Source organism: Psittacula echo, assembly GCF_963264785.1.
Source record: "Psittacula echo genome assembly, chromosome: 2".
NCBI lineage: Eukaryota > Metazoa > Chordata > Aves > Psittaciformes > Psittacidae > Psittacula > Psittacula echo.
In genome coordinates, this window is record NC_137737.1 from 74,023,735 (window position 1) to 74,050,841 (window position 27,107).

Sequence of the window (27,107 nt, forward strand, 5' to 3'; positions counted from 1 at the left end):
ATAACATGCTCAAACTAATGTCTACTTTTCTCCTGCATAGCTCATTTGTCTGCAAGGCAGGCTAATTCTGAAAATCTCATTAGGAGAACTAGCTGAGAAACTCTGAGACAGACATACTCCTAACAAATGTTCACTTAGATCAGAGTCAGATCAGATTTATTTTGCTTACATTTTAGTTCAAGTCACAGTTCAGAGATGGCTGAAACAACACAGCATTATATGAGAGGAAAGAACTCTGAGTTTTAGACTGTATTCAACCCCAAGCATTTAGGTTTAGATCAAATCCTCACAAACTCCATTTTGCGAGCATCTAAAGTAAACCCCCTTCCACTTTGTAAATTTTTTTCTCAATTACCCTAAACATTTCTTTTCTACATGAATCACCCACATTCAAAGAGAACGGCTTGGAACTAGCAGTATATGTAGTACTTCTGAGGGGATCAGTACTGCACATTTCTTTGCCCTGTTATACATAAAACACCTTAACCAAAGCTGCCTTAGGACAGCATTTCTTTCTAGTCTTTGCAATACAGTTCATCACAGAGATGAGTGAGGACAAAGGACAATGTAACACGCTTGCCTTTTTCTTTTCTCTCTTTCTGTCTACCATTCCCTTCTCTCTCCCCACCCCCCACTCCCACCCCGAGTTTTCTTTATGCTTAAATATTTTTCCTTCTTAGCATTAGAATCTTAGCATAAGAACGAACAGGTAACAGCCAACAATTCGCTCTGGCCATAGTCCGAAGGTGAGTTTCGAGGAGGGCAATGAAGTTCTGGAGCAATCTTTTGAATAAACCAACCCACCTTCTTTCAAAACAGTGTCTGAATACATAAAATCCTCCTATTAAAATAGCTGCCCAAGCTACCAAAGTTAGCCAAGTAGGCTATTCTCTATCTAGCCATCCTTCTGGGAGAATACACAGAACAGAATATATCCGACAGTGCTAAATATAAGTACCGCAACATGCTTCTCACTACAGTTCAGACAGAGAAGGAAAGAAAAACCTTCTTCAATCTCTCAGGATACATCTGCCTTAAATGTGAGCAAGCATATCTGATTAGTATAATAACAGCCCATTTTTAATTTGCATTTTAAAATCTGCATTTGACAGCAAACACTTTCTTCTCTGGAAGTCAACTCTCCATGAGAGCATTTCATCTGCATGTCAACAGAACTGCTGCAAAAGGTGTTACATATACAACGCTATTTAGTAACCAGTAAACTTAAACAAGCTGATGAGTTTCAGATAAACCTCAACAAGATAATATTGACCAAAGTAAGGCTTTTTTTAATCCCTCCCAAAAAAAATACCCATGGCACAAATACCACCCAGGTACCTAGCTTAAATATGGAACTCCAAAAGATCTAACAGATCTAACAGAAATGACTTCTTACTGCAGAAGAATTTTCTATCTGGTTCTCTGCTTTCTTTTTCAGCAAGGCAGACCAGAAGAACCTTGTCCTCTAAGGGTCTCCCAGGAAAAACAAACAGACCAAAAAGCAAAACGACTTTCTTCAAACATTTCAGCTATCTGCACAGTGGATGAAACCAAGTGAAAAATACAAGTACCAGCAGCAGTGCAAAATGCTTCGTTTTCTGGGGTTTTTTTATCATACCAATTTCTCCTACCTTTGAGTCTTTTCTACAGAGTTCTGGATCCAAAGGATGCCAGGAGATATGTCAACATGATACTATCACTACTGTGCAAGTTACCCTAAAGCAATTCTCTAATCTGCACCAAGTGCTACTCTGGAGAAGAGAAGACGGATTGTTTTGTTTATGCCTGGAGCTTAAGTCTTTAAGTTATGCAAGTGAGGGCATCCAGGCTTAACCTTCAATTTTTGTGTTTAATAGTGCAGACTTCTTTATTTCAAATTCCTCCACGTCACTAGTTCATTTTTAATTGCCATTTAAGAATTTTGCAAATGTTTTCTTTAGGTGTAACACATCATGCAAAACTCTACAGTAACAAAATCTTCTGTAGAGTTAAACTTATTTCAAAACACTGACTACACAACCAGCAAATCTTCTGCACAAGGTGACAACCCAGCACCTGGAAGTAGAAGGAAACAGATCAGCTTCTTCCTTGATGAGTTTCTTAAAAGTAGGAAGACAAGTTCCTCTCATCCATCATACTGATGCAGTTCCCTTTGTTTTAGAAAGGAAGTTCTAGATGTGCAGCCTCTATACACATTTTTATTATTGCTATACGAAAAAGCCCAGCCAACAGAAGCATCTCAAATGTGAAGCAAAGACACTGAATTTTGTGTTCCAGCTTATCCCTTTGGTATCCCTACAAGAGCTACTCACTGAACCACATGCAACTTGTCTTTTTTCTCAGCACCCACACATTAAAATTAACAAAGGTGAAGGAGCCTTGAGTTACAACTTTTTTCTTTATTAGTGCTAAAATCAAATTATCATACTTAACATAGAGTAAGTGCACATGTATTACTAACTATAGCCTGTAATAAGTGGATTGGACAGTATGCAGCAGGAGACGTGGGAGGACACTCACTGAAAAAAGGTATCATGTAAATATTTACACATTTATTTTTAAGAAGGCTTAAGTTAGAAGACTGTGGGAATTCAACAACTGCTGGAGATAGAGGCAAACTCCTTTCAAGAACTTCAAAAATAAGATTTTTGAGATGTTTTCAAAACATCATCACATCAGTACCATCTGATTTTGCAATCCCCATCATACAAAACCTTTTTAGTAACAAAACGCACATATACAAGAGAGCACAGTTAGACACCACTGCTCATTGTTCAGCTATGCTAAAGATGTCCACTGGCACAGGTAATAGTACTGACGCTTATTTACCTTAAGGTTTCTCCATAGTCCCTAAGTACCAATACTGCAAAAAGAAGATAATGAGAAGCATTGCCTGCTGGGCACTACACATCTGAACCCCCAAAACATGATTTTCAGACACAGTGTCTTACAAATATTAGGATGAAAGAACTCAGCTATGGAAGGCAACCCCTATGAGTGGCATGCCCCAGTGAGCAGCATCAGGCCCATGATGACATGCAACATCAACTGCACTGAGCTCAACACCAGGTACCACTTTTGGGTGATTCTGAAGGAAGGTCTTGTTACTGCAACCAGAGAAATAAAATGTGGGAGGGTGAAGAAGAGAAAAAAAAGATTCCTTGATTAAAAATAAATAATCAGCTATCATTCAAGATCTAAGTGAAAAAAAAAAAAAAAATATATATATATATATACACACTGTTTATTAGTCCACAACAGGGAGGACAAAACTATGCTAACAGAGCACAGAATTGTTACATCACCACCAAAGCAAAAACCAAACCAGCACTGCTGCAAACACCGAGTCTTGTATCGCAAAATCCCTCTTCAGAAGGCTTACCCCATTACCAGGTATTTCTACAGGCCGAAAGAAATATCAAATAATAACAAGATTCCTCAAGTCACAGATGATGTAAATTTTACTTAACCATGCCCAGCATCCTAGTAAGCACAGGAAAGTGTGTTCTCCTTTTTAATGGATATCCAGAAGAGCTGAGCAAAAAGCCTCATCTAAACCTAGGCCTTAGGAAAATGGTGGCTTCAAGAAGTTTTCTGTAAGAAATGTAACAGAGCGCTGTCTTCAGTACAAAAATCCCTTGGAAGGAAACAGATTTCATTCTAATTCTGCCCAGACCAGCCCTTTGGCACTCAAGGGTCAGATTTCCCCAAAGCTGTGTGAACAGTGACAGACTCCCCATAGCCTCCAAGAGCTGCCGCTCAGGAGAGCACACAGGATCTCTTCAGAAATAATTAAAGTAATAACAACAACAACCATCATCATAAAATCACAGGATGCTTAGGGTTGGAAAGGACCTTAAGATCATCTAGTTCCAACATCCCTGCCATGTGCAGGGACACCTCACATTAAACCATGTCACCCAAATCGTCAAGAATCCTTCTCCTTTCTGTAAACCTTGTCATAATCCATGCTGCATTATTAAAAAGGTTTATCTGTTCTTCTATTTAATTAAAAATTAGTAATTTTTAACAGGTAATAGGGCAATGCAGATGGCAGAGCAGCCTGCACCACCCTTCCCTCCAGCAAATTCTGTATTTGCTTTCTGCATCCCCCCTTGTCTGCCCCTAAAACCATTACAATGTCCATGGCCATGCCCTTGCCTATGACTGCATTTGTTTTTCTTCTGCAGTAGAAAGTACACAGCGACAAAAGCTGTGATAAAACTCCAACAATCACAAATATTTAATCTCAGTAATCTAGATAATTGCCTCTGAGCTTGAAAGCAATGCTCTGAAGTCTTATTAAGGTTTAACGTGTACAAAAATTAGAGTAACATACCGGATCAGTAATGTTTACCTACCCTGTTATGATTTTAGGCAGAAATTAAGCTTAAAGATGTTAAAGATGTTAAAAGAGGACTTCTTTCCTTTCTGTTTTCTTAGAGACCTGATGTAATTTCTGCCTTTCAAACCCATCCCCCCTCCATTTTTTTCTTCTAAATTTTACATTCAGAATCCTTAAGCACCCAAATCTTTTTTTTTTTTTTTTTTTTTTTTTGGTCAGGCAGAAGTGAAGGGAAAGGAAGGGCAGGGTTCAAGCACCAACTTGATTCCTCAGCAAATTAAAACTCTGGAAAAGTGCTCCAGTGATTTCTTGCAACTAATCACATACTGGATTAGAAGCTAACAGGAGGTTTTATTAAAACAGGAGATTTGCAGCCACTGAAGTTTTAGATGATTTAGCCTAGCAACTTGCTAACACTAGAGGTTCCAACATCAGGACCACATGAAGCATCTGTGTTAATACTCTCAAGCCGAATGCAGCTCTGGATGGACAGTACAGTCCATTAAAATGGAAGAATGCTTGACTGCTTTATACAACTGTGTGGCAGCACAGCACTGTGCTCAGCCGATTCGTGGGAAGGTTTACTCAGAAGACAGATGATGCTGTTGCTTGCAGCACTGCCCAGGCACACACTGCAGAAACCAAAACGCTGCTGCACTTGTGACTTGCCATCATGTAGGAGTCATACACAGTGGGGGGAAATCTCCACCTCGCAGGCGTGTGCTCCCCCAGCTTCCAAGAGAGTACTCCCCACAAAAGGACACCAAGGTTTCTGAATGCGCTACAGAAAACCCAGCCAAGACAAGCTTGGGTAGAGCTCAGGACAGCAGCACCAGTGATGATGCAAAAAGTGATAGACAGACGCATTGAACATGACACAAGGACACAAAACCACATACACACGCTCCCCCCCATGCAAATACAGTTTGCAAATGGGAAGTCAGCTAAGGGCGAACATGCTTTTGCAACATATTTCCCTCCTTTTTATGCGAGCAAGGAAGTTAGCTTTTCGTCAGTATCCCTGTGACTTGTAGGAATCCTTGTGTCTAGGTGCAGAAAGACATATCATAGACATGCTGGGTGAAGAGCTTCAGTACAGAATTAATTTGGCACTGAAGCACTCTTGGGACAATGAATTTCAGTGCCTGTATTTGCAACAGTCAAAGGTGAACAGTGTGTATAGCCTAGAGAGGTTATTCTCTCATCACACTCATGCTTTACCAATGCCACCAGGAATCTACCTTGCTTGTGGCTGCCACTGCTCTGTCAAACCATCATGTTTCCTCTTTCACTAGCAGCCATCAAAAAACACTGCCTTGTCACCTCAATTCTTCTCCTGTTCAATTGCTCATGAAGACAGAATTACTTCATTATTATTTTAAGAAATGCTTACTGCTAGAGATTAAATATCAAAAATTAAAGGAAAGAGGGAAAAAAAGCCATTCACCATTTCCCCCCCCTCCAGTTTTAAGATTAGAACGATGGAAGAAACGTGTGTGCTAAAACATTCTTGCTTACAGTTCTCAGCAACATGGAGGGGAAAGGACCAAGCACCGCAAACTTCACTGTCTAGCCCAGACCTTCGCTAAATAATTTCTCATCTCAAAACACTTAAGCAAAAGTTAAATATCATTTGAAAAGCAGACAATATGGTGCATCCACTAGAGCTGCCTACACTGATCTTTCCCCCCAGAAAAACATGGAGACCAAAAAGACACAGCACTGTTGTAAGTTAAGTTTTATCCTGTCTGGACACAAGAATCCTAGGACAAATTAAGAGTCCCAACTAAATCAGTGTCTTTCATATTCATTATAAAATGCAAACACTGAAGACCGGTGGATGAATATACACCTGTAATACCGTACTTTCCAGATTTCACTATTTGAAGTAGAAATATCAAAACATTTTCAAGAAAGGTATTATGCAACAACCACAAGGTTTTACTCTCACAAGGAAACTAAAGAAATGAAAGAAACTTGCCAGATAACAGAACATAACCTCCATCTGACTGTCCTGATTTGCACCAACTGCTACTGGTTTGCACACTACACTCTTGAAAAAGGACAGTGCAACGTTGACGTTAAAAGTAAAACAATTGCAGATAACCATTATCACCATAATAAAAGTGAGTCTAAGAGCTTACTAAGTTAAACAGGAGCAGAGGGAAATTCCAAAGCCTAATTTTATCCTCTTAAGTATCTAGATATATAGACATGTTTGCAGAAATATTTTCCATTCACATGACGGCTACAACATTAATTACTTGTGATGACTATCTTACAACATTCTGCTAAACACACTCACACTGACAAGTTTAATCTTACAGAGGCGTATGTTTCCACAGAACAAATCTGACACCAGCTATGGTGGGGAAAGGAGACATGTAAGAGAGGCTTTCATTAAAAACCAAGACATTTTTATGGGTGAAGCTCATCCACACAGGAAGTCTTTGCACTGCAAGTTTACCTGTGTGATGGGTCACTAACACCAGATTGGAAAGGCAGGGGGAACACCACAGTCCTATGGAGACTGGTACTTACAGGTGGTAGGTAGTATGTTCCACAGCATGCTGTGGCAAATGCTCAGCTTGGTTATATAAGCCAGAAGCTAAACAAAAAGACTTGGCATTAGAGGAGAAAGGGTGACTCTTCAGCATTCGTCTACTCACAACTCACAGCTAGGAGGAGCAACAGTATAATTACGCATGTTCAAACAACCCATTTTGTACCAGCAGTCATTAACTCACCATAAAATGCTACAATAAAAAAGGGAAGGGAATTACACTTCCAATGTGGCCCAGCTTTCTTCTTACAATACAGTTAAGACTTTGAAAGATAGTTACCTTCTCTTTAACATTTTTTATTCTGAAAGCAGAAATGAGCTAATTTAAGAAGTTAGGTTTCTCTCCAATTTCTCTATTTCTCCATTGTCCACTCTGCTGCAACATTAACCTATCACTTGCTTTCATTTCTGAGTGATGCCAACTCACTTCTCGGGCTGCCTGGCAGCAGGAGGTTTAACTTGTGTAAACCTCCCCTCAAATGACATATTGCCCTGCCTCCACTACTCAAGAACATGGGGAATAGCTGATGCTATTTATCTTCATTTTGCTGAAGACTTTCACAAGATATTAAAAAAATACCAGAAAATCAACCTTGAAGCAAATGTGCATTTCCATACATTTTTAGTTGTGTTATTAAATTGGGTTCACAAAATAATTTTAAGTAATGACCTCTTAAACTCTGAAGACCTTAAAAACTTACATACGACGTGTAATTTTAATTACACATACAGGCAAGCAGAAGGCTTTTAATATAAATCTCGTAAAAGCAAAGCTGTCACAGTACTTTTATAGCTTCAAATAGTAAGCTGTTTCAAAAAGTAAAAACCTGCCATAGATATTCAGCACCATTACTTGTAATACAAAACAAATCAAAACTCAGTTCTACAGTAAAGGAAAAAAATAGCAATATGAAGAGTTATTCAACAGCCGTAATTTTACACTCCTTGTTTCCTTGTTTTTGCTAGAACAATCCAGACATTTGGCATTACTTTCACACAGTTGCACGTGTGGTAACATGTGCCACAAAATCCATACGTAAATGTTCTTAACAGACTGTGATTCCAAGAACTACGGCACCTTCAGAAAACTACTCATACTCACTGTCAGAGTATAAGAGCAATGCTTTCCTTACAGAAATTACAAAGGAAAGGAACATAACTCAACAACCCATTTCAGTTTTCAGAACAGGAAGTTGTAGGACAACATCAGAGTAGCAAATTAAGTCTTGTAGCAGGGGAATCATTAAGTCTTATTCATGCCAGGATCCCAACGAAGGCAGAATCTTATAAAGGTGATTACTTAGCTTTAACGTAATTACATTTAAAACATTATTTCTAAGTGGACATCTGCCTGCAAGTTTATATCACAGCATAAAAACATGTACTTCAGTGCACCCTATGAACCTGAGAGATGAACTCTGCGTTTCCCACCTCCAATTCAGTTTCCAGGTGGACCATGTTAGATATAGCTCACACTGCCTACATAAAAAGGTTTTCAGCTACAGACTTTCCTGCTCAGAGTTACCTAATAGTGTAAACCCACTGTTCTGTCAAGCACCTCTCTTTCCATTTTGCAATAGAGGATCCAGACAGTTTACAAATGAACACTAACTCTGCAGAAGAGTCTGTACGATCCAAATTCTGTTTGTTTTGGTGAAAAGGCAGCTTGTCAAATAGCTGCTATACTCACCCTAGATGGCTGCGCACTTCCCACAACACATCAGCTATACCAGAAGAAAACCCACACCGATAACTCACTTTCCTTTCTCCTATGCACTTTCCACACGTCAATTATGTCGACTGCTGTGGTATCTAGTTATAAAGATTAGATACCACAGATTAGAGATATGGGACAGTTCCTGGGAAGCGAAATGAATGCTTAACTTTGCAAAGCACTTTGTACTTCCTGCCTACTCACTTTGATTTAGTCCTTACTTTCTCAGTTTTGTTTCACCTTCTTGTCCTATCTCTACCCTTTCCCTGAACCAAAGGAAAGCCACTGTTACCAGCTTCCCTCTTACCAGGCAGCAAATACACTTACTCCTCTCCTCCTCAAGAGAGAGCACTAGTAACAGTCTGTAAAAGAAGATGAACATACTGGCTAGAGTGTTAAGTAGAGGATGAATTATTTAACCTGAGCAAGTACAAGCAGCCAGCTACCACATGCCAGAGTAAAGTTTTCTTCCTCAAACTCGATACTTCAGAATATATGATTACATGTGCTAACAAAAAAGTACTGGCCTGTCCCTGTTCAGACAAATCCTAACATACCAAAGTATTCAGCTATCTCGGGGCTGTGGACTATGAACTTCTCATGATTCTTTGCTCTTTCTCAGGAGCTGCCAAGTGTATAAACATTATTTACTCACAGATTAACAGTTGGTAAATTGGTCCCAGGAATCGCTGAAGAATTTTCCTTATAACCACTTCCCTTGCTTTAGAAAAAAAACAACAAAAAAACAAAACCAGAAGCCAACCACACAACGCCTTCCACCCACCCCAACCCCCCAACCCTGAATGAATGTGAGAACTTCCTGCACTCAGAACAGCATGAATAGACCTGGCAAGTAGTCAGGGAGATAGTACAGGCCCATGAATGCTCTGAATACAGCTTCTGTGCTGCCGCTAAATTAAAGGAATTCAGGAGCCTCACAAAGGCCTGGTTATTTAATTATATTATAAAATAAAAGGCTGAATCTATTAGACAGCATACGAAAGAAACCCTTTCCCGAGTGCCTGTGCAGAACAAGCAGCCCCAGTGACTCTGCCCAGCCTTCTTTCCCCCTCACCCTGGGGTGATGTCACCACCACACTCCTGACAGCAACCGCAGCACAGCTCTGCCCTACCTGGAGGCAGGAGTCCTCATCAGATTGAGACAAACCAGGCTGCTTTACCACATCTTTTTTCTTCTTACCTTTGCTATCCATTCATCAGGAAACTCACGACACTTGCAAGAAAGCTACAACTGCATTTACCTTCAACCCCTGATTAGATGCACTCACAGCACCATTCAAATTCCCTTTTCACTCCATCTGCCTTCAGAAAAAACAAAAGCACACACATTAAAAAGAGTAACCACCACCAGCAAAGTGAGATGACAAAACATCCACTTTTTTTCCCAGTCATGTGCGACCTTCCCTAACCCTTATAATTAGCAAGGAACAAATGCACTCAACAATTTGCCTTAACAGATCATCAGGAAACAAAACTGAAGCAGCTTCCTCTTATTGAGGATTCTGATGCTCACCAAACCTCTCAACAGCCTCACAAACATGCAAGAAAATGGATAGGGTGAGAACAGCACACAGGAGAGATCAAAGTGACCCACAGCACAGTGTACTCATTTTTACAGTTCAGCAGCCCCACTTACGAATCAGGAACTCAGCCTGTTACACGTGACACCTTTACCAATACCAGCACCTCATCATCTTTGTGCCTTGCCACAAAGGTGACAGCCCTCCATCAGTTCAGCTCACAGTGAAATGCTCAGATTTAGTGGCCATGCCTACATGGCTTAATGAGACCTGTAACTAGCCACTGCCATGCTCTTCACTAAGAGGAGAAGCAAACAAATATTCACAATCAAAGCAAAGCAGCCAGGCATGCCTGCTTGCAGACAGTCCCATGGGGGTATATTCTCCTAAGCCAAAGTTGCCAAAAGAACAACAGTAACTCCAGCACATACAGGCAAATGCTCAAGAGAATGTGAGAAGACAAGACTAGATGTTTACATATAAATGATAAGACAAGGTTTGCCTAATCTTTTATTAGGGAAATAAGGATATTGTGCTAGCTCCCTGCCACTTGTGGATCAAGATACTGCTATATTCAGAAATTTCTGCTACAAGAAGGTTAGTGGGTATTAATTTTACACCACAGCATTTGTTTCGGTATGGAGAGCATCTGCATTAGGTATGAAGGTTAGACATTAGTCTCTGTCTTTGAACCACTCCACATGTTGCAAAACAGTATAGCCATGTCTACAGAGAAAGGCTGAAAGGATTCTCAGCTGTGTACATGCCCCAGACGTTCAGAAAAATTAGTGGATGTGAACAACAGAGACCTAAGCAAAAGTGAAACCTGACTGAAAAAAGCCAGTGCAACCAAAAAACCCATACAGAGCCAAGGGACAAAGGCCAATGAACTTTTCAAAGAGTGTCAATCTCTGATTCAGGCTTGCCAGTATGCACAGCATCCAAACAAACCTGAAGTAACAATATCATGTCTCAAAAGGCAATTCACCAATTCTTAAAATGGAACACAGTTAAGAACCTCACAGAATGAAGACTGCACCCTTATCAAAATTACAGCTGTTCTTATTTTATGAGTGACAAGTACACATACACACTCCTCTCCTGGACAGATGTCTGCACACTGAGTTCCCAGAACCTGCCTACAAGGAATCCATCCTTCTCCACAGCTACAGGAGGAGGCTAGACTTGCCCTGTACCCATCTCCTTAGCAGTGCCATCCTTCACAATTCAGAAAGGACAATGATTGCTACCTTTTGGTTTGTTTTTTTTTTTAATCTTGACCAGCTGGACAGAGTCTTGGATGACATGGTGCAGTGTGAAGAGTCCCTGCCCATGATGGGGGGGGGGGAAATGTGGAACTAGATCTTAAGGTCCCTTCCAACCCTACCTATTCAATGATTCTATGCCTAGCTAAGCTGGCGACAAGAAGCAGTGCCAAATGCTGAATCTCCTCCACATTTGCTGTGCATATTCCGAAAAAGCATGAGCCTTACAGATGCGCCACATCTAATACCACTGCTTACACTTCAGTCTAATGTGAAGATTCAGTACACCCAGTTCTAGGTTCAAAGGCTCTTTTACTATCAGCTTATGCAAGATTAGTCTTTTTCTTTCATAACCAGTTTACAAATTATAGACAAGGACTTTGAGAACATTATGCAGGCCACAATCTTTGCCTCTTAAAATCCTACATTTGCAAAAGATGCACTGCTGGGTGAAGAATATACATGTGACATAGGACTTTATTAAAAAACAAACCAACCAGAAACTTTTCAGATGCTTGTTTCTGTAACGTAAAGGTACAATATACCTTAAACCTCTTCAAGGGTCTGCTCTTTTTATCTCTTTTGACTGTATCATTGCCTGATCCCACATTGTTAACACAGACACAACAATTTGTTATAGCTATGTGCTGTGACTTTCTGGAGAGCATTTTGCTTATCAGCTTTTGCAGCCATGTTAGTTTTTGCAGCCATGTTAACCATGTTAGAATGAATGCTCTTCTCTGTAAGTAATGCAGTGGTACTGTTTCAAACATAGCCCTTTAGATATGGGCATGGAGGAAGCCACGCACAACAGCAAGACTTTTACTGATAAATGGGCATTTTGGAGAAAACCCCCAAAATCTTCAAAAAGACAACTAAAACTGTACAAAATGAGTGACTGGAAAAAGGAACCAAGAATGCCAAGAAGCCGGGGGAAGAAGTGAATTCAGCTGCATATTCTACATTTAAAGGACCTACAGCTGACCTATGCTTTGCAATCTGCTGACAGTCTCAAGACAGTGCAGTTGACAACTAAGGTGACAAATCTGCATTCTCCCATTTCCACAGAGTAAGAAAGTAATCAGTTATTTGCCAGGAACTCAAAATACACGTCCTGTTAACGCAAAACTGAAGCGGCATGAAGTGCTGGAACTGCTCACGCTCCAGCAGAGCACTACACAAATGATTACACCAAACCCAGGGTTGCAAAGTAAATGTAACATACAGCCCAGGCTCCAGAAGACCATTTTCTCCAGAGAAACATTCTGACACTGACAGAAGGAATATGACTTAGTCCACTGCATGCTACAAAGCATCTCAATCGTTGTACTATGATATCTAGCGATACTGATCAACATATTTGTTCTAGGTTTCAATTATGAAGGAAAAGGCTGGAAGTTGCAAAACAAACTAGGATCTTTTATCACATGGATTCAGAATGGAAACCTTCCGAAACATTTTTCTTACAAGGGACGCTTCCAGCACGGAATCTGTAAAGCAAAATAAAATAATGTACAAATATTAGCAGGAATTAAAAGTTGTCATTTGATTAAGAAGATTGAAGAGACACAGCAAGCAGTTCTCAGTGATACAGTCTAATCTAAGGGAAATGCATGTACTTATACAGATGATACCACTGTTCTGGAAGTTAAGAAATAGAAACACTTTCTGTATGTAATAGTCTGAAATTTATCACATTAATCTTCAGTTTATTCACAGGGAATATAAAGACAACAGATTCTATTTTGGTTGATACAGACAAGGGACATGATTTTCATGCCAAAAAAAAAAAAAAAAGAACTCAGACAAGAAGACAACTCAGATGGATACTTCAAAGAGTTCCGATTCCCATTTTCAGCCAGTCCTTTCTTTTATTAGCTAGGACACCCAAGACAAAAAAGTTATCTGCTTGCTCTGAAAGGACAAACTCTGGTCTACTTTTAACCACTGAAATTTTAATCCACACAATCACATTAGGAGCTCCACACTTTTACAAAGCATATTAAAAAATCCTCAACTCTAAGACTGAAAAGGGAAGAAAGAAACCCACCTTTTGTATAATTACATATTACACAGCTTTCAACAAGCTACTGTTGGTCTTTCTCAAATGCTTCTGAAATTGTGTCTCTTACACATGTGATTAACTTCACTTTGAAAAACATCCTGTTTGCAACCTGCAAACTATCTTGTCTTTGTGCTTGTAGCCATGTGATACCAGAAGAAAACAAGAGCTCCAAACTTGTTAACTTCAGTACATTACGCATGCTAGCCTTATTCCAGGTGTTCCACCACTCCATTCATTACAGTTTTTGTCATTGACTTTTTTATTCTAACGGGCAAGATTTATAGCATGAAAGCAAACATACGTAGATGCAGAAAGCCAGTAATGACACACAGTATTAGGTTGTCTTAGACATAATTAAGTTTCATAAATAAAATGACAGTTAACAGAGATTGTTAGCCCCTAGAGGTCTCCCACTAAGTAACACACAATAAAAGGCAAAATATCCTCCATCACATACAATCTGAGTCAATAATCATAAAATAACTGATGATAATAAATCACTGGTAGATCTGACCAATCATCTTCTGAGCAAGCAGGCTTCAGATATAATTAGGTTTGCTGCTTGCAGGACTCTTATCACAAATCCAGTGCTGCTACTTCTTATCTGCTTTAAAAAAAAGAAAAGTTAGGGAGGATGAGACAGGAAGAAAAAGCAAGTGTTTGCCCGAGAATAATAAAATGTCACTATATGCAATTCTGGTCAGAAAACTCACTGTCCACCTGGGAACCTACTAGTTTCATGGTAGCTTTAAAACTGATGAGAGCTGCTTAAAGACCATCTATGACCTATATGAAAGTAAAATTGTTGCCTGTAAGAACTTTAAGCTTTTCTGTACCAGGTTTTTTTAAAGCAAATAATAGGCTGGACTAGGCACAGTTATTGTTCAAAGAAGCATGCAGCTTTTTGAAAGGAAAGGAGTTGGTATTATTCTCATCAACTGAAGGTGCCTGAATCACAGGTTTTGTTCTACCCTCAATGCTGCATCTGAAATTCTCTCCTCGCCAGAGCACGTATTCAGAAAAGGAGTGGCCTGCTACTTATCTTAATTACAGGTCTTGCTATCTCTTTCTCTTTGGACACAAAGCTTCATAAATCGAACAAACAGGAAAAGAACCTGCTTTCAGATTACATAATGAGGTTTATGTAAATCGCACCTACAGCCTAGGGTCCTGAACTTCAAAGGCATTCCGGCTCCTCGTTACCCCTTGGCCCATGGCCCACGGCTTTGTCTTTATTTAAATAAGCTGGCATGGCACTTGAAGTGCCTGCAGATGAGAGGAACCGGCTCAAGTGGCTATTATGGGTTTTGGAGAATTATTAATACAATTCAGAGCCTAGTGAAGTTGGTTCAAAGATCCCTGTTATCATTGGACAAGACCAGGAAACAATTAATACCCTGCAGAGAGCCGAATTTACCCCTGGCCCACAAAAAAAAATGTTGAGTTAAACTTTAAAACTCTTCCCCACCTACACAATTTCATTTTCCTTCCACACCAGGAACTAGGCTAGGTGAAATTTGAGACAAAAATCCCCTGAAACTCAGTATTTTACATCAAGATGTAAAGAGTTATTCTTAGCTGTCAAATCGAGGAACACACAGTTAGCTGGGCAATGCGTATTTTCAGCATCCCTCCAAACAAGTCAAAGCCAGCTGGAAGAAATTTTACTTCCCCATCCACAGAAAAAGCTTCAAAGAATAGAATGCCATGTTGCAAAATTAAATGACTTTTCACTCCAGGAGGTCTTTCTTCCCAATTTAACAGTTGTCATTTTTAAATGCAATGCTCTTCAAAGAACAATTTTTGCCTTCTAAATAACTGAGGGGGTAAAGCGGAGGCACACAAAAAACCCACAAGAGATTCGGCAATATGCTCATTCTTCCACCTATTTTAACCACAATCATAGGAGCAAAAAGTCTCAGCCATCAGACCCAAAGGGTCAGGACTAACTAGTAAGCTAAACAGGGCAGCAAGAGGAATCCCAATTGTGGCAACTGGCATAAAGAATCTGGACTATCAGCTTACATAACTAAATGATTTTATGTGGCAGTGGCAGCAGCATGGAGGGGATGACCACAGCCATGGTAACTTAGAGACAGGACTGCAAACAGCAATCACTGCCAGTGCTTCTTTTTGAAAACACAAACACCAAAGCAGGTGTGCTAGCACAGACACCACAGAAAACTGGTTTTACTGTTAATTCTGCCTACCTGAAATCCTGGGTAGAATTTCTGCGGGATGCAGTATTGTTATTCATTTATAACCCACATACGTCCCTCCATGCTGTTACGACAGCTGCTCCATTCCAACATTCCAAGTGATGTCTATTCTTCGCATGTAAGATTTTATCATATAACACACATATGATGAAAAGTAAATTAAGATTCAATTAAAAGATAGCAGAAATAAAAAGACTTCAGCTTAAAATACTCCAATACTGAGATGAATTCAGTATTTAACAGCAATCGGTAGGAAAGCGTTCAATTAGAATTTGCCACTGGTTATTTTTGGAAAATGGTATCTGTGTTAAGATGCACGCTGGACAAATGCCAGCCTAATTGGAAAAAAATTATTTTATAGCAAATACAAGTTATTTTATAGGGAAAAATGTAAAAATCATCCTCCCCAAATAGTAATGCCGCAGCCAATTCAACTGTCCAGAAAAGCTAAAAGTTACACGAAGAATAAAACCAGGTACTTTTGAGCAAAAGATGAAGCTCAAAGTCTAGAATTTTCACAGGAACTTTCTGACACGGAATTTGTAAAGCTTAACTACCTCAAATCTATACTCCACTCTCACTGCCACGTAGCTGGAATTTTAACTTAGGTTTCCAATCTCACAGATGATTATCATGAGCAAGACACTACTATTATTTTTAAAATGAGGACATTGTCTTCCTGTGAAGTTTCTTAAATATCTTGTGTAGAGCTGAGTGCGTCAGAATTCCTGCCTTACAGCCAAATCTAGAAAAAATTAAGATACCCATTTTTCAGTGAGCTGAAAACTTTATAGTTGCTTACAAAGGTTGGATGCATTTATCTTAAGCACCTTTGAGAAGGGAAAAATAAGCTGGAATTGCATGGGCAAGAGACAAAACAAGAGACTTTGGCGCACCCCACCCGTCCCTTTACTTGAGTTAGTTTCCCCACACAAACTGCAACTGACTCCAAGCATCAAAGTCTCTTGAAATCCAGTCTTTAGAAGGTAAATGCAACATTCAGTTCTCTGGGTCAAAGAATACAGTTATTACAGTATTAAAGCGCTATTTCAGACATAGAGCTTTCCAGAGTGCAAATCCTCATTTGAGCAGAACTTCTAAAATAGAGCAATAACACTGAGTCAAGGGAAGCTGAAAACAGGTTTATCTGATCAAAAATGCCAGTGTGCCCCATTCCACAGGCAGTGAAATAATGGAACACTGAAGACTAAGTCAAAGTGTCTTTGCTTCTACTGCCCAAGGCAAACAGAAAGTCAGTCTTTGGTTTCTTTTTCCCCTAAACCAAAATATTAACAGCTTAAACAGCTAATTCAAAACGACCACCCCTTAAAACACAGAGGGATGTAGAGCTGTAAGCATGCAAGGTACAGGCTCCCTCCAAATTAAAAAGCTAAGTGTAACAAGCGGCACTCTGGGATTTCTATCTCTAAGCTTCTATTTTATTGAATTCTGTGTGCATATACTTTTCAAACTGATCTCAGACACAGCGTTTTTTATTTGCTTCTCTTCCAGAGGATCACTGAGATAAAACAATGTAAAGAGGGATGTCTTTATAAAACTACAAAGCATTTTTTAGTAGTTAAGAACTAAATACCAGTTGCTAACACTGTTTCAAATGAATGTTTCTCTTTTTTTGTAGGTAGTACCTTCCCAAGAAGCATGTAATGCTTTAGATGTGTAGCAGTCTGTCAATGTCCTCCCAGAACAGATGGATGTTTTAATTGCACAAGGGCTTTTAGGTATACCAGCAGCTCTGTCATCAACAGGATGTTGACACACAGTCCAAAAAAAAACCAAAACCCACCAAAAAAAAAAAAAAGAAACTATTTAGGAAAATAGATGGTGAGATATGGAAAGAGGGATAGTATCAAAATATATCCAGAGAGAAGAAAAGAGATTGCTGCATTCCAGCAGTGAGGAAATTCAGCTCCTAGATGTACCAATTTAGGTACTACATATTTAGTATATATAGTAACTCTTATGTACATCACACTGAAGTCTCCCATGTTGGTACTTCACACGTACTTAAGTTATGGATGCTAGCCAGGAGCACAGCAGAATTTCAAAGTTGCAGAAACCGCTGTACTTCACAGCTGTCACATACCAAAGCTCAGCTGCGGTTTCACCAGCATTCCAGCATTATCTGCACGGCTCCTCCAGCCTAGGAGGAGAGGCCGCTGTGCCCTCAGAGCTCCTGAAAGCTGCCTACCTTAGAAAGACCCCATTCCAACAGCAAGGAGATAAGCAAAGGGCTATGCATATGAACAGGTGGAGCAAGCCAAAGGCACTGCAGCCATTTTAAACTATCTAGTAGAACAGGACCTGACATTTCACTACTTTGGTCCTGTCAAGGACCAAGCTTGGATTTAAATGCACTATGTAACTGAAATGAGACAGTTTCCTTAAGTGGCAAGTTTTAGGTATTACTTCTCTCTGCAGGAGATGCCAACGCATAAAGGATCACAACATAAAAGAATGCACCTCCAAGTCACCTTAGCAATATGAAAAAAAAAAATCAAAAAAATAAAGATCATGGCAGCCCGAGGACGATGTTTTTCCTTTTGGTTTCAGGCAAGTTCAGAGAGAGACCTCTCCTGTCCAACCACATCTGCAGAAAAACACCCATTCACATTAACGTGAATTAATTTGTTTCATGTTAAATAAGATACTGGATTTCAGAACTAAGTAAGTGCTCCAAAGGCAGCTCTTTACAGCACAGCTGTTCTCCTACCCTCCATTAAGAAGCAGGTCTGTCCTTGGCACGTTTCCCCCTCTTAAGTGACACTCAGTCAAATCTTCAATTGAGTTTACCAATCCATTAAATAGCTGAACTGAGTTATTCACCAAGTAGCTCAACAAGCAGCTAGCTATTCAATACGTGTTACATTCCACAAAGCCCAGCATTGCCAGGCCTACAGTGTTTTCATGTAAAGTAAGCATCTAAAACCATGTTTCCATCCATAAAGCTGGGAGTCTTACCATGACCCCATCCAAGTGTACTTTTAAAAACACCCAAAACCAGCCAAACAATTGCTTAGACCACCGAAACTGATCCTGACACTGGATCTTCCTACCCTTACCTCCATACAGGACAGACTGAAATCTCTCACAATGAACTAAAAAAAGGCAGATAAACACATCTACACGTGTTTCTCCTCACAGCTTTTTAAAAGCTCCCATGATCTAAAAGAATCTCTTCCCAAATAAAACCTGACAGCCAGTTGCAAAATTAACACCCCTAACTACATCTGGCATTTCTTAATATTCTGACTATAGGCAATCATCTACTGAAAAGAGATATATTTGATGACACTGTCAGGTGCAGAAGCCCCATGTCACATCAAGGAGCAGAGAATTTAATGGTGACAAAGTGCCAGAATCACAAACATCACCTTTCAGTAGTAAAACAAAAAAGCCTCAAAACATCCATTGTACTGAACCAGTTTTCCAAGACCAAGATCCTATTACTCATGCTTGTTGTCATGCAGATGCTCCAGAACTCAGCACTGCATATATCTTTCCCTGCTCATTTTTGATCCCAAGTCTCAAAACAAATACACAGTTTTACAGTTTATAAATACCATGTACTGGTGTATTAGTCTGTTTTTCCTTCTACATGCAAATCATAGGAAAGTCAAGGCCACTGGGACAATTTGTGTTTTACAAAACATTATTTTTACAGAGCAATGAGGAATCGTATAACTTGTTTGCGAGAAGCCTTTTGGATCACAGCCACTCTTATGGTTTTAGGAATAGTTTAGTAAGTCTGACCTAATCAGTCTCTCAGCGACAGTATCATGACTGTAATTGCACTATGGATTCCTATACGGTTCCATAACTCAGTAACGTAATACCTCAGCAGAAAGCTATTTAACCATACCCTTTTAAATAGAGATTAAGTATTTCAAACTTTGAGGTCAGTATCTTTTATTGAGACAGATTTCAACAGAGAAAAGTTGACATGCATGACCAGTCACTAATGCCCAATTCTGCTTAAATTAATGTTACAGGGAGTAGGATCAGACCCTTAAAGCCATAAAGGATTTTGTTTTAGCAATGGCATTATCTATTTAATGCTCGGAGTCAAGAGACTGAGAAATCAACCACATTCACACTCCAAGTAAGAAAAACAGAAGATACCAAAATAAAGATGCACTAAAGCACATTCTGAAACAAACCAAGGCAACGTACAGAAAGCAGTTTTACCTTCCTAGTTTCACATTTTGGTTTTGGGATCTTTTTATATCTTGAATTCTGCATAAGAAGTACAGCTATTTCACTTATAGAATGTTTGTGGACTGCTACTCATTAAGAAAGCTGTCTTGCCACAGTAAAAAAAGTCCTGATTCTCCGCAGCTCTTCTAGCAATTTTTTTTCCATCTGTATTTTCCAAATCCCACAACTACAAAAATTACCAGCCTACAGTAATCACTAAAATCATTGGCTGTATCATCTATCTACTTGGAATTTGGAATGTTAAGTTTCCGTACTGTAATATTCCAGTCTTAAAACTGTCTCTCCACAAAAATAAAAAAGCCCAAAAGTCACCACTGTGCTCTCTTCTTCTCTCCCCACTCCAAGGGGATTAGGTGAAAGAATTCTTTTCAGAAGCAATGCAGTAAATCCAGCCTAGGTTTATGCCACTTTACATCAGTACAAGACCAGGATCGCCAAATCCTACTGAGACAGCTTGCAGGAAATTACAGGGATTGAGATGCTAGTTGTTCTCTATCCATTGGGACAAGCTAGGCTGTTGAAACCAATGAAGTCCCAGGCAAACAGGAAATCACTGCTTTAAAGCTTTCCTTAGGGTATGATCCTTTATAAAAAAGATACTTTTCCTAAGCAAAACACCCTAACTTTGGGGCCAAAAACCGCACCCCTTTCCAGTTTAATTTAATGGGTGTTCTTTTTAAGTGTCTCCTTCCCTCCCTTTCATCTTCAGGGGTAGGGTTGGAAGAGTGGGGAGGTGTGTATAAAATAAGGAAGCAGAGACAACTTGCCAAGACAGTTACATAAAATCAGTATGATTACATGTCAGTAATATTTTCTTAGCTGTTTTGGGTTGGTCTGGTACATTAGATGCTGCAACCATTCTGCTACAAGCACCTGATCACAGGTGTCTCAGATGTTGATCACAGATCCCCTCAAAGAGATAAGGATTTCAAAAAAACACTGCACTTTTGAAGTACAGAAGCATACCTCTTAGCATATGAACTTGCGTAAGAAATTTGCATTAATTTAATCTTATGTATGTTTATAGAAATACCTTTCTATTTAGTAGCTTCCTACAAGGAAGTCCAAAATGCATGAGTTACATTGGCAATCAAGTTAAGACACCGAAATACAGTTGGGAAGTCCACGTTTAACATACAGAATTAATCACCTAATGCATAAAAACTACATGCAAACAGGCTTAACTGTAAGACTTGGCCACGTTCTGACTGTTTTCCTCAGAACACAGCAAAGGAGGCACAGCTGTCTCCTCTTAAAACATGTCTGTGCATCCCCAGTTAATGGTGGGACTGGAAATAAGGGTAGCAACATCCCTTCCATCACCACCAAATGACTTCCACCCTCAACAACGCAGCAGAGAAACACACAGACAACCATCGCTACCTCAAAAAAAATAATATTTGAGCTTATTTCTAACTGTGACATACCTAACCTACTTCTGTCAATCCCTTGAACAAATACTACTTCTGCACTCGTTATGCTGGGGTCATTATACAACCGACCAACAAATCTGAAGAAAAGCTGAACTGACCACTCACCACCACTCCCACATTCCCTTCTGAAAACAGAAGGGCACTTATCCAGTGTACTGCTCTCCCTCCCACCCCGCCATTACCGCCTCTCTTTGACATTCAGCCGAATTCACTGGAGAGAAGGACCTCTATATCTTTTAGAGCTGAAGCACCGAATTCTCACGGTTCAGTGAAGGACCACTCTGCTCAGCCAACCCAGCAAGAGGATGGATGGCATTTGCTACTTTGCTAGCATGACCTTATCTTTGGATACCACATTTACCTATTCCACAAGAAAACTTCATAGGTATTTGAACGCTTGCACATTAAACAATTTCTCCTTCTTGGAGAGATGGACAGGACAGTTAAAACCCAAGGAGTTCCCAGATTATCCTAAGTATTTAATACAAACCAACTCAACTGACAAACAAGGTATTTTTAAAACCCTCTAAAACTGCAGAAGGTTGCGTAATTACAATGTGGGAGCTAACTTTTCCACCCAATACTCCTCACATTCTGTACTGTAAGTCATGACAGCAAAGCTGCATTTAAAAGCATATACGTTTTCATTACAAAGGTTCCGACTATCCTTTCTCCAAAGGCTATGTTCTGTACTTGTGCACTTTCCTCACTTACCGCCTTAGTGTCTCGGTGACGTCCCACTACTCTAACAAAGGGGAAAATGGATCGCAAGTGCTAACAAAACGGAGAGTTAAGTACAGGATTTTGATGGCCAAGAACGCACCGTTCTGCACGCCCTGCACGGTGACAACCTATTTCAAGAGCAAAACTATGAAGAGATTTCCCGCTCCGAAAGAGCCCGCCCTGCTCCGGGCTCCGTTATCAGGCAGTCTCGGAGCACAAGGCTCAACCCAAACCGAGAGCGAGCTCCCCGCATCCTGCGAGCACCTGAGACACCCGTCGGCCTCACACCCCGGGCAGCGGCACCGGTGCGTTGCTCGTCACGGGGGAAGAGCAGCAGATTAAGGCTGATTTAACCTCGAACGCCCAGTGACACTGCTGGGAAGGGAACACAACAGATAAGCGACCTCCGTAACCTCACGCCTTGAAGGGTGGGGAGGCTGCCTGGGTGCGGGGTCAGCTCTGGGGCAGATCGGAGCTCCCCAGCGCCCATAACCCCGCGGCATCCCCAGCAGCCGGCTCGGGGTAGCCCTGCCCGCCGCCACCCCCGGGACCTCCCCGCACGCCCCCCCCCGCTACACCCGCGGGTCACCTGCCCCGGGAGCAGACACAGCCCCGGGAACGGCCCCGGCAGAGAGGCAGCGCTCGCCCGGCCGCCCGTCACCGCGGCGCCTGCCTGATCCACGGCCGGGAATGGGTGGAAGGGCCCGCGCCTGCCGCCCCTGCGGCCGCCCGCTCCAGCCCCACTCACCGGCGTAGAAGCGGATGAGGCAGCCGGTCTCCGAGTCCATGCCCTCCTCCTGCACCCGCCACAGGTCCCGGAAGCCCAGCTGGGAGAGGTAGTCGTTCTGGATCTGCAGCGGCTTCTCATGGGCCTCCAGCCGCCGGCTGGTCTCCCCGTGGAGCTGCACGTACAGGGCAGGCGGCCCCGGCGGAGCGGGCCCCGCCGCCAGCTCCCGCCCGCCGGCCGCGCCCGGCGGCGCCCCCGCTGCGCGCCTCGGGGACAGCTCTCCCGGCCTAGAGGGGGCCTGGCCCGGCCCCGCACCTGCTTCAGCCCCGTCGGGGGGCACCGGCTCCACCTCCAGCTCCTCCGAGGAGGACGAGCCGCCGCCGCCGCCACTGCTGTAGGGATCCAGACGGTCAGAGACGCTCTCGGCGCTGGGGCTGAAGCTCTCGGTGTCGGAGCCGGCCGGCCCCAGCTCCCCCAGGAGGGACGGGCAGGAAAGCGGCGGCCCCGCCAGGTACAGCTCGGCCGGCGGCGCTCCGGGGCTGAAGTCGTAGGGCGCCGGGCTCGGTCGGCCGCCGGCCGAATCGCCCTCCTCGGCGCTGCCGCCCAGCGGCAGGCGGCCGGGCCGCGCCGTCGCCTCCCCGCGGTCTCCACCGGCCAACCCGCTCCGCGTCCCCCGCCGGCTCCTCGGCCTCTCCTCCGGCTGCGGCCGTTGCCCCTCGGCCGCGGGCTCGGGCGGCACCTCAGTGGGGGCCGCCGGCGGCTCGGGCGGGGGCTGCTGCAGCGGCGGCGCGCCCGCCTTGCCCAGCACCCGCACCACGCTGCTGCCGCCCCGGTGGCGTAGCTGCTGCAGGCGGGCGGCCACCTCCGCCGCCGTGGTCTCCAGGGTGCAGAGCACCGGGCGCAGGTAGCAGTTCATGTGGCGCTCGTAGACGTGGACGCAGCCCCGCTGCAGGTCCCGCCGCACCCAGTCCCGCTCCGGGGGCTGCAAGGGCTGCAGCTGCCGGGGCGGCTTCAGCAGCAGCGCTTTCCTGTCCAAGCTGCGGGTGCCCAGCGAGGCGGAGGGGGCGGCTGCGGGCGAGGCGGCGGCGGAGAGGTGCCTCTTCAGCCTCCCGCGCCGCAGCAGCAACGAGTTGGCGTTGCCGGCCCCGCCGGGGGCCGCCGGAGTCCCGCCGGCCGTCAGCGCAGCAGGGGGGGCGAAGCCTCCGGCCACCCCTCGCCTCCGTCGCGGGCCGCCAGCCCCTTTGCCGTCCAGCTGCCCGCCGCCCGACGGTTCCACGCCGCTCTCCGCCTGGCTCCTCCTGCCCGGGGAGCCGCTCTCCGGCTCCCCCCGCCCGCTGCCCGCCGCCGCTGCCGCCGGGGCTTCTCTCGCTTGCTGCTGCGCGGGCTCCATGGCCCGCGGGGCCGGGGATGCCACCGCCGCCGCCCTGCTGGGAGCGCCGCTCGGCGGCCCGGCGTCAAGAGGAGGGGGTGAGCGGAGCAGAGCGCGGCGCCGCGTCCCGTCCCGTCGCGGGGATGGGGGGGGAGGGTCAGGTCGCGGCGGGAAGCATTCCGCCGGTGCCGGCTCAGCCCCGCTCCCCGGCTGTGGCGAGCGCCATTAAGGAGGCAGGCAGCAACCGAGTGAGCGCGCCCGCCCGCGCCCCGCGCCTCATGAATATTAACCAGCCCCCGCCTCGCCGCTGACTAGGGCCGCCGGGAGAGCGAGGGAAGCTCGCGATGGTGACGACACCACTCGCGCGGCGGGGAGGAGTCTGGCCGATAAACACAACGTGACCGCGCCTGGGGCTGGGGAACGGCGGGCTCGCGCGGGGGTTGATGGGAACTGTAGTCCTGAGACGGTCTCCTCTGCTCCCCAGAGCTACCCGACTACAGCTCCCAGCAGTGCCGGCTCACAGCGCGCCGGGCGGCTCTGCCGTTGCAGGGGTGGCGGGAGCCTTTCGGTTAGGCGGAGCGTGTCTCAGCGCTGCTGTCCCACAGGCTTCTGGTCTTTCAGCCTCCAGCGTGCCCTGCCTTAAGGCCGCGCGAGAGCTCGCTGACTGGCCAGGCGTGAGGGCGGGAGCGCGGAATATGCTGGAAGTCACCTCACTGACCCCGGGGAGCGTACTGTGACACTGCTCGTTACAGCATGCGGCTGCACCCGGTTTAAAGTTATTGCAGGACTTTGTCCTGTGCTGGGTGTTATATTTCTTAAGCTCGTCAGAGGGTTTTACATCCCCCGCTGGTCAAATGAAGCCCCATGTGCGGCCTGGAGCGCTGAGGATGTGACCTGTGCATGATCATCCTCGATGGGTGCCTTGCTGGAAGCGCGGTGCTTGGCAGCAGCACTTGCTGGCTAATAGCCACCTGGCAGCACACAGGCAATGGTTTTGCAGGGTCAGTGACTGTACCCATCCCACTCTTTCCAATCTGACGTGTTCACCCGCTGGCTGTCTCAGCACAGAACCCAGGCGCTGAGACCAGGCAACCTTCTCATCCGGGGAGGGAGATGCTCTCTTCAGATCCAAGATGGAGAGAGACATGGAAATCTGGATGGGAAATACATACACACACACATACACACCGAGAAAGAGCTGCTTTGTGAGTAGACTCACAGAGAAAGTTTCAGAGCTGTTAGTCTCACTGTATTACAGGGACTAAAATTACTGTGACTACTTCTTGAAAATTGCTTAGAAGCAGCCATTAAATAGCAACTATTTTGCCCCAAATATGTGATTTTTAATTAATTTCTGAAAAGGGAAATTACAATTGCGTAAATTAAATTTAGCAGTGCAAAATCAGCAGGGCAAAAGCATGAGTTTTCTTGCTGTAAGGACACCACGCTACGGCATTTATTCGGGAAAATCTCTTATGCTCCTGGGGATGTTTCAGCTGAGTAATGCTGGCTGGGTAGGGCTGTAACTGCCTGAGATCTTTCCTTTACAATACATTTTGTAAAATCACAGTGAAACATCTTGCCAGATAATTCATCAGAAATGCTATAGACTGCAATAAAGTGGGAGTTCTGGGCAATTAACCAGTTACATCAATGTTAGGGGTGATAAATCATGACTAAGAACCCTGAGATAAAACCTTAGTGAAGCATTATTTTTAGTCAGTGGGGGGGTATGAGGGCATACATAAAATATATGAAACAAAAATAAACCAGAACCATAATAAAACTAAAGTTTACCTCTTAAAACATTCCTCCATACTTCCATGTTACTGTCATCATACCCATACAAGCAGGTGAAACACATCACAGAAAACAGAGGTATTCCCCAAGGAGCTTGCAATGGAAATTTGTTACTACCTTTTAAAAGTTTCTATAACAACAAAGCTGATGTTTTACTTTTATGTGGAAACCACCCACTTTCTGAACAGAACAATCTGTAAAGTAATTATGGTCTGGTCGTGCAGTTCGCTGGCCCATATCTACAGTTACAATCACCAGCAAGAGCATCTTTGGAATTCCTGCTGTGTGAGAGGGCCAGGACCATGTCCAGAGCACAGACTGACAGAAGATGACGGCAGCACTTGGCCATTAAAAGCTTAAACTGGTGCCCAAAACCTGCTTTGACAGGAGCAGCACACAGCAGAAGTGGTTCTGGCTGCTTCATACATTCTGCTTTATTTCTACAGCTTTGCACCACCCTCATGCCACCTACTTCATGAAGGTTACTTCTCCTTATTTAAACATGTAAGAGATATATTCTGTGTGCAAACACACACACACTCAGAAGAAGCAAGCTCTAGGGATATTGTTAACAGTAATGCTTGAAATTAAACAGAGTTTCTATAAAACAGTTTCCAGTCTTTTTCCCTTCTTTGGAGGGAGCGGGGAGAGTGAAACTCTGCTTTCCTCAAATTGTTCAAATACCTGAATGTTCATGCACACACAGAAAAATGCCCAGAACACAGAGATTCTCCAACATTCTGTAGGAACACAGAACCAAGGAGAAGACTCCTGGGACATTCAGTTTTCTCCCTTGGGACAGGAGATAACCGCATCCTACATGTTAGTGAGGTCCTGTAACACTATAGAGAAACAAGTTGTACACCATTTTGAAATGAGCTGAGCTGATTTGTTCCCTGGGCTCACTAAAAGACTGTCCCAGGGCCACTTTGGCCTGTCTCAACTGCCCTTGACTGTCCCAACTGCCTTTGCTGTTGGGAGCTCCTTCCAGTTTTCAGCCTGAATTTTACACTTGGGTAGCCTATACCCATTTGCTCACATGCCAGCATTGCACTGCCCTTTGACTCAAATATTTTGTTTTTTAACTCCAGAATGTTTACCCCCAAG

The 27,107-nt window shown here is 43.5% G+C and overlaps 1 protein-coding gene across 1 annotated transcript in view; it reads right to left on the reverse strand.

The window, feature by feature from the left end:
• The window catches only part of PHLPP1 (PH domain and leucine rich repeat protein phosphatase 1), a 142,211-nt gene extending 117,673 nt beyond the window's left edge, over positions 1–24,538 (reverse strand). The window contains exon 1 of the mRNA XM_080609773.1: positions 22,853–24,538. Coding sequence (XP_080465899.1) covers positions 22,853–24,221 — 1,369 coding nt within the window. The 5' untranslated portion in view covers positions 24,222–24,538. The remainder of the gene's footprint in view (positions 1–22,852) is intronic.
• Between the last annotated feature and the right edge of the window lie 2,569 nt (positions 24,539–27,107).